Source organism: Fragaria vesca, linkage group LG1, assembly GCF_000184155.1.
Source record: "Fragaria vesca subsp. vesca linkage group LG1, FraVesHawaii_1.0, whole genome shotgun sequence".
NCBI lineage: Eukaryota > Viridiplantae > Streptophyta > Magnoliopsida > Rosales > Rosaceae > Fragaria > Fragaria vesca.
The window spans coordinates 21,720,831-21,732,745 of NC_020491.1; the positions used below are offsets into that span (position 1 = coordinate 21,720,831).

General features: G+C 35.5%; 2 protein-coding genes across 2 annotated transcripts in view; both read right to left on the reverse strand.

The window, feature by feature from the left end:
• Positions 1-5,171, reverse strand: part of LOC101300855 (histone-lysine N-methyltransferase ASHH3-like) — an 8,026-nt gene extending 2,855 nt beyond the window's left edge. Inside the window, exons 1-12 of the mRNA XM_004288552.1 lie at positions 5,154-5,171; positions 4,881-5,010; positions 4,572-4,686; positions 4,088-4,187; positions 3,488-3,566; positions 3,220-3,391; positions 3,053-3,133; positions 2,721-2,895; positions 1,979-2,006; positions 1,753-1,849; positions 301-349; positions 79-162 (exon numbers count right to left, since the gene is read on the reverse strand). Of these exons, the coding sequence (XP_004288600.1) occupies positions 91-162; positions 301-349; positions 1,753-1,849; positions 1,979-2,006; positions 2,721-2,895; positions 3,053-3,133; positions 3,220-3,391; positions 3,488-3,566; positions 4,088-4,187; positions 4,572-4,686; positions 4,881-5,010; positions 5,154-5,171 (1,116 nt within the window). The 3' untranslated portion in view covers positions 79-90. The remainder of the gene's footprint in view (positions 1-78; positions 163-300; positions 350-1,752; positions 1,850-1,978; positions 2,007-2,720; positions 2,896-3,052; positions 3,134-3,219; positions 3,392-3,487; positions 3,567-4,087; positions 4,188-4,571; positions 4,687-4,880; positions 5,011-5,153) is intronic.
• Positions 5,172-6,727: 1,556 nt separating this feature from the next.
• Positions 6,728-11,915, reverse strand: part of LOC101307839 (potassium channel SKOR-like) — a 10,305-nt gene continuing 5,117 nt past the window's right edge. Inside the window, exons 6-14 of the mRNA XM_004289535.1 lie at positions 11,498-11,793; positions 10,925-11,005; positions 10,381-10,479; positions 9,454-9,675; positions 9,169-9,351; positions 8,327-8,402; positions 7,925-8,219; positions 7,484-7,605; positions 6,728-6,975 (exon numbers count right to left, since the gene is read on the reverse strand). Coding sequence (XP_004289583.1) covers positions 6,728-6,975; positions 7,484-7,605; positions 7,925-8,219; positions 8,327-8,402; positions 9,169-9,351; positions 9,454-9,675; positions 10,381-10,479; positions 10,925-11,005; positions 11,498-11,793 — 1,622 coding nt within the window. The remainder of the gene's footprint in view (positions 6,976-7,483; positions 7,606-7,924; positions 8,220-8,326; positions 8,403-9,168; positions 9,352-9,453; positions 9,676-10,380; positions 10,480-10,924; positions 11,006-11,497; positions 11,794-11,915) is intronic.

Below are 11,915 nucleotides of genomic sequence, written 5' to 3' on the forward strand. Positions count from 1 at the left end.
TGTGTGTAGTGTATTATATATATATATATATATATATATATATAATGAATGAGTGTTAAAAATAAATTATGTACTTGCCTCATAATGCTATCACAACGTTACAAATTCCCATTCTTCTTTCGACATGTCCAGGATTTCAATTCCACCATCTTCAAACATGATCTGCAACCAAAAACACATATCCATCTTCAAACATACTCTGAGACCAAATACACATGCCCATTTCCAAATTGTTAAGTTTACAATACTGTACACTTGACATGACTGTGGAGTTTATCTACAAAGATCAACAGCTCTTACCGCATGTTTTTTGGAATGATTATCAAACCGTTTGATGACCCCGAATGACCTGCAATGTATAAACATAAAAAAAGAACTACTGAGCAAATGAAATTCTTTTACAACAAGACAAATGCAAACTGAAACCTATGAAAGAAATTAAAAATGTAAAGTAGCAGTTAATGAGTCATTATAACTTTAACACACTCAGAAGTGAACTGCAGGACTTCAGTTCACCTAGTCTTTTCCGATGGAAAATAAGTCAATGAAAGTTTCTAAATATCTGTTTGAGGTCAATAGGTGTCTGTGAGAGAGAGCCATAACAAAACATTGACACTGTTAACTTCTGTTGATCTAGCCAGAAGCACACTAGCATCCCTGAGCCAAAGTTCGAATGCCGGACACCACAGCAGGGATATGATACCCAGTATCACTCCTACAGATTTCATATAAGTTTTTCAAGAACCCAGACTTTAACAACTGTTGCCCCTGTATATGTGGAAAATAAATACAATTTTTGTTTTCCAATTTTGGCCCCTTGTATGGTTGTTTATCAAAAGTTTCCCAAGGCCACCAAACTATACCCATGATTTCAGCAAGCACAGGTATTTTATTCTATTTCAACTGTGGCCAACACGTAGGCAAAGAATATCAGTAATATTTAAAAAACCAGATACTATTACCAAGATTATTATTATCATACATAAAAAATACGCAAGTGTTCCTTAACAAGAGGAAAGTGACAAAGCAACTTGTAAGTCGACCATTAATCACTTTTGATCCTCTAATGCTACTTAAATTTGTAAATTAACTAAAGTAAGCCAAGCAAAAACAAGCTCTGATATGACAAAGCACTAGGTTAACAGAACATAGGACCATGTATGGTTCCTTGTTATAACAAAGTTGGGATTTGTGAAGAAGCCAAAATAACTTCCAATAACTCACAATTGTGCGGAAACCAAGAGACTGATCTGATACGAAATAACTAAAGAGAAAATACATCTGCACCCTCTAGTTTGGGTCACTTTCACATACTCTGTAGTTCTAGTTTTTGCAATCATGTCCTTGTAATTAGCTAACAGTAGCTGTCCTTGTAATTAGCTAACAGTAGCAATCAATAGGAATTTTGTTTTTTCTGAAGACAGAATAGTCACTTGAGGCTTATGTGCATGGTGAGTACCATTTATAATGCTCATTAATTTTGATTAGGTTAGACTTTGGTCCCTGCAGTACTGTCTGTGAGACCAACATGACAACAGAGAATCAAATGAAAACAGACATAAATTACAAGGACCAAACTCGTCCACAGAAAGGATAGGAAATCTTAGAAAGCACCAAAGGGCTCACAAGAAATCACAGCCATCTTTTGGACATGAGACTAAAACCAGGAGTAGAACCAGTTTTACACTACTAATTCCTAGTATTGCACAACAATTTCTAAAAATGTATGGTTATTAGACATCCTGAAATTACCTCTCATTTATGGGACGACGTATTCGTATCACTTCATCAATGCAATTACAAGCAGTACCACCTTGGCTATGGTCCTTACGGATATGTTGAGAACTTCCTAAAAGAAAAGATAAGACGTGTAACAAGAGTTCAGACATTATTCTTCAGAAACATTGAATCACTACAATAGCGGACAATATTGATAATGTACTTTATGAAAACACTACTGTTATACAGGAAAGCTCACCTACAGGAAAACCACCATTTGGATAAACCTTCACCAGAAAAGAGTCCCACAATTAGTCCAAATTCGCAAAAACATATCATGCATGCACACACACAAATGAAAAATACAAAAATAAAAATATTTAAAAAATAAAATAAAAAAATAAACAAAAAAGACATTTCAGCAACAAAAACTTAACAAAGCCAAAAATGCATTATATACAAATACTAATGTCACCTCTCAAGTTACCAGCATCGTCTTACAATTCTTATGCTTTTAGTTATTAGTATTTTAAAAAATCAAGCGAGGCTCATTCGATAAATTCTTACTGAACTTTAAGTACTAACTTAGAAATCAAAGAATGTATGTGTCGCACTATTGTTTGATTTGTTTCTACCTTCCTCTTCTTTGTTTCAAAGCACATATTACTATAGTTCTGTGAAATGTCTAGTTCTGTATTCCTATCTTGTCATCTCATCAAGTATATTCAATTTGGAATGATCCAAACCATGTGCCTAAACACATCAAAGTAATTACTCTATATCTACAAACGTGTGTGAAGTAAACACTAGCCATTAGCATGCCCACACACAGCAGAACATAGTAGTTAAACACAAATTTAGCACGTATTATAAACGCATGCATGCCCTTTAGACCATTTATTACAAGACCTTTATGGAAGAGAATACTACCAATAATTAGACAAAACCGTTAAATAATTGACCAAAATATTTGGAAGAACGACAAGCAAACCAACACTTACATCTTTTGCAGAGAACATTCCTTTTACTTTGGGAGAGGACACTGCCAGCTGGCATGCTACTAGTTTCAATGCAGCAACTGATGACATCTTCGGTTTGGTAGGTCGGACACCGAGTTTTTCACGACAACCAACAGCACCACAATGGCAATCTTGATCTGCACCAAATTGAACGAACCTGCTGAAATTATTAGACTGGACTGTGATATAAAGGTAACAGCTAGTAGATTTATACACAATCGAAATCCAAGTTGATGATTCTAAAAACATATCTCATACCAAAGATGCAACAGTTAATCGAAGTACTCAATCAAGGGTTATGTAGGTGTCCATACTGATAATCATAGGTGAGGTGATCTCCCCTTTTTATGTCGCAAGTTGCAAAAATTCCTATTCTTGTTTCGCCATCGATTATCCTTCACAAAACAATAGCCAAAAATTCATGTAAGATATGATATAACTATTACAATGTTTAAATCAGTATGAAGGCCAAGTAGAAGACCATTTTTGCATCTCAGTATTGGGACAACAGCTATGGTTTATGTATCTTGATTTGTTTCCCTTGTACGTAGCATCAATAACCATATCTCGATTGATTTCACATAAGTAAAAGTTTGTTTCACCACGGTGTTTCATATACCAGAGCCTTTCCTCACATGTTTTGTCATCAATAACTGTAAGAAAGAAACAGCATTGGTTAATAGCTTTCAACTACAAAACAAGCTACGTTTACCCAAAGAGAAAGCAAAAATGACTAAGAAAATAGTTACCTTCTCCAACGTATTCTATCACAAATTCTCCTTGCTTAATATCTTCATCCGCCACAATTCCAGAACCACATTTCTCAGTCTACAATAAAGACCTTACTTTAACTCCGCATACAAAAAATGACTAAGAATGAAGAGAAGTTATAGAACAAACTATCCATTGATAAATTCATAACAAGGCAACACAACAAGCAATAGACCAGTCAATCCCTTATGTGGAAAATAGGTTTGCCCATAATCAATCTTCTCATATTCAAAAGTTTATCACAGAAAATCCTGGATGAGTATTTGTTTAAATACTCAAATGTTGTAGCAGAGCACCTAATTTCTATTCTTTTTTTCTTTTTTGAAAAGGCATAGCACCTAATTAGTTGCCCAGGATGCAAAGATTTGAATAAAGATCCACCAACATAAGAGACCAACGTTTGATCAGACAGTCATTTATTTACAAAAAGAACTTCTTATCCTTCAACGTTAGTTTGTATGTTTAAAATGAAGACTACCAAGGTTGAACTCTCCGGTCTATGCAATCTTTCTTTATATGAATTATTCCCTTTTCACGAAATGTATTACAATTTAATTACTTCAACATAAAACAGATACCTTGACCAGCTTCATCTTCTTCACAGGCCGGTGCTGGAATGGTTTGTTCAGACATGAACTTCCACATTTACAGCCTGAGGAGCAGCTAGACAGTAGCATCCTGCAGAATAATACAATCAACTTATTTCAGCCTGAATGTCAACTATACTATCACATTAAAAATTGATGTTCTTTTCCTAGATCTGCGAGCATTCAAAAGTTTCAGGCCTAAGATTAAGTAGACAGGTATCATATGCTTACCTCATCCATTAATTACATGCAACAAAGAGACTAATAGCTATACTACCTTGGTGAGAGGCAATGTCCAAAAGACAAGCACCACTCACTAGAGAGTGGACCACTGCCCAAGACTCTTACTACATGTAAGCAAACTTTATATCAAAATGAGAGTTAAAAAATGTGACATTAGGTAGAGAGACTATATTTGAGGATTCATGTTGAAACATCAAAGTATATAGACATTGTTGACCAAGATTTTCCTTACCCACAGTGGCAATCTCTACCACAAACAGTCGGAGACCCTGGTGATGATGGGGCGCATGAGCAGAATATTCCATCATCCTCAAGTCGTCTTTTAATCTTCTTAGTGAGATATATATCTTAAATTGTCAAAGAAACTAAAAAAGTAGAGAAGTGAAAGTAGTTGAATATGGACTAATGTATAAAATGGAAACGCAGATGGAGACAGTACGCAGCAATACAGTTGAAGTTATGAGTTAAGTAAGAGTATCAGAAAAATATGCAGAAAGTGCCTGGAATCATTGAGTTGCAAACAAAAATGATAAAAGGATACTGCGCTTTATAAAAGTGTAGTTCATCGGTTTCCATTTATTGAACCAATCTGGAAGTTCAAAATCCACAGGGCTTCCAATCTGCTTCAGCAACTTGTTGAATACATTCCCAAAGTGACTACGCTCAGAATGCTGATAAGAACAAAACACAAAAATTCATTACCTGGCAAACAGCTCCGATCAAAGCCAAGAAGGAAACCCAAATTTATGGATCCGAGTTGAGTCGCGAATTGATGAAAAGAAAAGGCAAGAACAAGAAAGAAAGGAGAAATCACCTTCCTCATAGCAGGCATCGCACTAAGAACCGCAGCCTGCGGCGACACTTGATTTTGGCAAACTCGGTATTTGGTGTCAAAATATTAAATAATAATAATAATAAATTGTTCGTGGTCTCTTGATTATCCTACCAAATAAGTTGGTGTAGCAAATAATGTCTTTTTAAGTTCCAAAATAAGTAGTGATGAGCGATGTAATCTTTTGGCTTCTAGGTAACTAGAAGGTTGTTTACTATCTTTTGGTTTTCTTCGGGTAAAATGTGATCAAAAATTAGGTATTTTAAATCATAAATCAAAAAGTTCATACTAAGTCCTCAACTTAAAAATTTTCATTACAAGGGCTCCTCTACTCATCAAGTCCTCAACTTAAGAATCCTCACCAGAAGGGCTCCCACTATTATCAATCAAGTTTTATGAGTTTTTCTCTTCTCTTCTAGTGGACTCCAGATTTATCCATTATTGGGTTCATAACTGGTGAACATTCTATTGTTTTCTGATCATGTCACTCCAAAAATGAAAATGTTTGCCTAGCAATTACTTTTTTTTTTGATTGGATGCCTAGCAATTACTTAGAGGTCGTCTTGAAACTAGAGACTTGATTTATACTTCTAATGGCTATTGCCAGGTCTTGCCCTTTCTGTAATACTAGGAACCTAATGATTAGCTTTTTGTGCTTTTACTTCTAAAGTTTGGTCTTCTGCTGGTATTCATTTAGATCCTCGTCACAATGTTTCTTTCCTTCACTGGCTAGAGCAATTGCTGCCACTTTAGCTGCTGATTATTGTGGTAAAAGTCATTTTAATTTACTGTCTAAACCTTCTTCTTCTCAAATTATCAAATGGCATACCCTCCTAAATTTGTTAGATTGAACTTTATGGTTCTGTTCTATCAAATAATAATGCTTATGCTAGCTTTGTTATCCGAGATAATCAAGGTTGTCCTTAAGTTGCTTCTACTAAATTTTCAGGGACAAAAAAATCCTTTTGGCAGAAGCATTGGGTTTTAGAGCTAGTATTTTTACCACCTCTGTGTATTGACGACGAATATTAACAACATCAAACAATTATCCCTGATGTTAGATTTTTCGCCACACAATTTACTTCCAATCACTTTTACTCACATTTGGTGTGAAACAACCTTTCTTGCATATTCAGTTGTAGATATTGATAACTCTACTCTTATTGCTGGATGACAAAATGGACTCCCTCTATCATCAGCTGCTGCTTTCAGTTTCAATTTTCATGGTTTAGGTTGTATTCCTGGTTTTCGTTATGATTTTGTTTTTTTTTCTCTTGTTTTGTAGAACTCCCACCTTGACATCCATGTACAATTGAAATCTAGCTCGTAACTTAACCTCTACTTGTTATTCTAGATTACCAACATATCGCATCTCACCGATCAACGTACTCATGCTGTCCTATCATGTCTGAAATCGACACTCTTTTGGATCTATACCTTGTAAAAATTTCAACTTGGTTCTGTTTGCTGCCCCTATGAAAAACTGTATAGTAGAACTGGATATATTGAAGTTCACGTACAAAGATTACTATATGGCTTTATAATGGTCACAACGTTTATTTCAGATGTGTCTTCGTGACTAAATACAGTTTCTGGCCATCATTTATCAAGTCTATATCAAGAATTTTACCTGCATCTTCTGATAAAATACACACACCACCTAAAAATTCTAGTTTCTCAGACGCCGTGTTGATAAGCTCTTCAATAGTGGGAGGCACCCATAACACAATTCCAGATCTTCTGTGTTCTTTGCTATCCCAGGGGTGGAACGGAAACACTGTACATTTCTTTGGATGCATTTTATCTGCAACTTGCAACAGAAATTTGGTATCAACGGACGGGTGACAAGTTGAGCAATAATTGGTAAGTTGTTCATAATAAGCAGGTTGTTTGGTCCTGTATGTCAGTATATGTATCAAGAGGCATGATGACATCCCCATACTCGTAAATGTTGAATCAATAATATGTTGCCTCATTCAACTGAAAATGGAAACACTAATCTAAACTTGGGACTGAACTTGGAGGCAATATGAACAAGACCACCTAAACTTCTACTTTTGACCTTGTTTCCTAGACCCAGTAGGACAGTCAGTATACTGTTAAACCCACAAACTAGACACGGCTGAACCCTACATTAGCTACCTTGGTTTTAAATTGGTGATTACAGAAAGTACTAGTATCTTACTAAGATGTAACACCTTTCTAAAAAGAGAACCTGTTGTATTTTTTTTTTTTTTGGTCAAGAGAACCTGTTGATTAGCAGTTAGGTTCCGTTACTGTAGGAAATAAATTTTAAAAGAATGATGAAGTACCTGCAATTTCTTGAGCACGGTATGGAAATTCCGACAACTGAGCAGCCTTTGCTTCTTCCAGCAATTTGATCAAATTCTTGTTTCCACACATCCGACCTTCATCTAATGGGGTGTTTCCCCACCTGCAGGGTAACAATACAATCATAAAAATTGTGGAAGACATAAAGCAAGCACAGACAATGCAATATCATATTTTTAGAACTGCCCCCTTCTTTCTATTTCTGAAATGCAAGGAGCAATCACAGACAAAGAGGGTGAGAAGAAAAGTTGAATGAAACCATTAAGTAAATGCTATAACGGTGTAGCTTAACCTGATCCAGGAAACATTATAATCTCAAATGGTGTAGTTAAGCTATGTCTTTTGCAAGAGAATAGTAATCATAAGCAAAGTTTATATATGCATCTGTCGACATCGAAAAGAAATGGATATTACAAGTTTACCTGTCCTTCGAGAAAACACTTGCTCCAGCTTCTAACAGCAACTTCGCCATTAAATATAGTCCCTCAGAGGCAGCTATATGAAGTGGCGTCCGTTGATCATAACCTTTGGAATTAGGATCAATGCCATTTGACAATAACTTTTTAAGGAAATCTGAATCCCCCTTTGCAATTGCTGTACATAAAAAACTACCAGCATTATCTATATTCAAGGAGGCCCCTTCTTTTATAAGTAGAGAAGAAACTCGATCATGTGCATTCTTGATGGCTTCGAGTAAGGGTGTATTCCCAAAATTGTCTATAGTAAAAACAAAAAAAATGAAGTAATTGTCAAATTACAGGGTTACATAGAAGACCATATATGAACAAGAGCATTGTACAAAGTTTATTTTATCATATATTTACCTTTGATGTTGATGTCTACTCCTTGCTGAATAAGGAAAAGTGTAATATCTTCATGTCCTCGTAGTGCAGCAAGATGCTGTAGAGAAAAAGATACTCTTTTAAGATAAAAGCCCCCTTTCTAAATATCTCTAGATAGTAACAAAATTATTCCAAGTCTATAACCACTATTTTTAATCTACAGACTTTCATTTTCATCACTACATTATAAGGTCCACATCTTGTAATTCTTGTTAAAAACAGTTCTTAATCCCTTCTAAAGCTATGCCTGTTGACTTTGGTTTCTAAAACCTAAAAGTGGTCATCATGTCCTTGTTTAGAACTTCAAAAATCACAACTTCAACTATTAGAGCTGACTAGCATAATTGGATTGGGGTTTATGCACGAGCCTCGGCTTTATCAATATGGAGCTTATACAAAATAAACATGCTGGCTTGAGCCTAGTTTACAACATCATATTCATTTTATTAATTTTTAATATAAGCTTTTAAGAACATAAAGGAAATAATTTGTTTAAAATAGCCACAAAGATTGAACATACATGACTATTCAAATTTCCCCAGGAGCACAATCCCAATGTGGAGAACTTGTTTTAAGTCCATTTCCTGATATGGTGTAAGCTTTAAGTTGCAATTTGCCTTTTAACACTTGGATTTTAGATATTTTTACTTTCAGCTATGGGGGTTTTGCCATATTTTGTGTATTTACTACTCTGTTCAAAAGTGCAGCTATCCCCAATTAATTGTCTGTTCGAAAGGAATTCATATAGCTTAATATATTAAATCTATATTTGTACATATCCACACACACACATATATTCTCAGAAACTCATCATGTGTTCTTACCAAGGGTGACCTTCCATCATAATCTGTCTTGTTGGGATCAGCCCCAGCTCGGATCAAACCTTTTAGCTGATACAGATCTCCATGATACGCAGCACTATTCACCTTTAAAGAAAGTTCAGCTTCTTGCTTTCCAATGTGAAAACTGATGTCCGACTCTAGTTGCTTGACATGAGGTCCTTTGGCCTGTACAAAATTTAGCCATATGACACAATGCAAATATAGTCAACTGTACTCAGAAACAAGAATATATGTGTATGTCAAGTATGAGTACTATAGAGAACTAACCTCCAGAAGGTTGTTCAAGATTTTACGCCCGTCGTAAAAGTATATGTCAAGGATACTTGTAAATGATTCTTTATCAAGTCGCAGAAGCCTACACAGTTCACACACCCTAACTGTATAAGGTTGTGGAATGTTACAAAGAATGGAGACTTCCCCAAATGAGCTGCTAGGTTGCAAAAGCGAAACTGTTTCTTCAGATCCATCTTCCCCTAAACCGACCTCCTCCTGTACAAGAATATTTGGATTATAGTTATTTGGTAAATCCTTGAGAATAAATAAACTTTAGGATGAAATAATCAGGGAAATTCCACAGTAAACTAGGATATCGGTAAATCAATACAAGACCAGCTCCCTACAAGGGTAGACAAGCTCCATGTAAACAAAAACTGGCTAGAGACCAGGCTGAGCTAGCTAGCCTACTTGTATGCAATCAGTCTACCACTGTGTGGAGCTGGTCGACTTGATGAACCAACAAATTAAGGTAATGTAAGCAAACCCCAAAATCATCTGTTCAAAACAAAAGTGACATAAATTTACTGAAGAATTAAATTCAGTTTACCCCCTTGTGGTTTGAGGGTGACTTCATGTTAGTCCATACATTTTTAATTTCATCAGTTTACCCCCTGTACTCTTCAATTTCTGTCTAGCGTGCCCAAATTCTCATATTCTGTTTGAATTGACCGTTAATTCTAGATATGGGCCCTATAATTAAGGTTAAAATTATCAGCAGTTAACGTCTGATTTGGACACAAGATAGGACATTGGTCACGGTTGAGAAAAATTCAAAAGTTTGAGGGGTAAACTGATGAAATTGAAATAATAGGGATTGACATGAAGTTACTCCCAACCTCACGGGGGTAAACTGAATTTAATTCTTTACTGAATTAACTATATCAGTTCCACCGGTGAGTCTAGAATCTGAAAACGTACCAGTATACCATGACAGACAAAATAAAGTTGATCTACAACATTTCCAGGTTCCATGATCACTTCTCCTGGGAGGAAAAATTCTTCGTGTAACTTAATAACCTGCCAGATGAAAAGAATAAGAATATCCAGAATTCATTAGTTCACATTAAGCAGAGACATCCATGGACCAAGGAAGACTTTATCTGACATCCTGTCTGGCGGTGCACATGAAAACTCGCGAATGTTTAACACACTAACACCACCAGGTGCTTCTTATAGCTGGACTAATGGGATTGACACAAAAGCATGGAAATTAGAGTATACACTTATACATTTGTTACTGACATTGGAATAAGGTTCCCGGTCAGTCATTTTCATGCAGAATAATAAACAAATTCAGTCATTTCCATTCAGTACAAGTATCAATTTAATATGATTTTTATTGTCTATGATGAACTTACCAGCAAGCCTACAAACAAATTCATCTTTTTACAAAGCAGAATTCAGCTATAGTTTTATTTGAACATTATTTGTGTAAACCGTTTTTTAAAAAACAAGGACTTACTATCTGATTGATGAATTCCGTCGAGCATCCCTTGAAGAGAGGAACACTTACAATGTATGGAAAATATAAGGTTTGTGAAATCTGCACAAAAGAGCCAAACAGTTTGATGATACAGAAATATCCAAAAAGAAAAACTCAACTAACAAATAACCAGGTGTCATGCAGTAGTCTGAATAAGGCTTATACATTGAAATGAAAGTAAAGATGTTCCTAATATCTGCAAAGTAATTTTGCAGCCTACAGCTCCAATACAGAAGCATCTGTGCCATATAGCATACAAATAATGTAACACAACTAAGGATATTATCCTCAACAAAAACTTAAAAGACAAAACAGGCAATGAGAAAGAAAACTTGTAGCGATGCTCTCGCGTATCCTTTTAATCAAACAAAAAGATAAAATAAATATTAGATACAAAACAGGGAAGAAAAACACAGATGAACCTAGGGCGGAAAGCATGTAATCGCAAGAACTGCAGTATATGCACATGCACATAGTCAAAATATTTTAAGGAGTCTATCATTCTAATATCAAGGACATGAAATCCTCACAGGACCCTTTTAATTATGTTACCTTAGCGCGAATTGAAGCAGGGATCTCCTGGAGAACAGCAGCCTCTGTGTAGCTACTCTCATACTGCAAACGCAAGTGGCCTTTGATCTGATTACGGATATCCCTACCAAGTCTATTTCTGTTCATATACTTGGTAAGATCTGTCATTTTGTCCCTGAACTTTTCTGTCTTTGATCCTTTTACTATTAACGCTGTCATGTTACCAATCAAATACGCACCAAGAACCATGTCAAAAGAGACATAAACCATAATGAAGATCATCTCCCTCATGTTTACTGCATGTATATCTCCATATCCTGTAGCCAAAAATAAGTGCAGATCAGGATAATAATTTAAGGAAAAAAATCAGTTTACTACCCTGAACTTTAGGTCTAAAATCAGTTTGATACCTCATCTTTTTTAATCAGTTTCATACCTA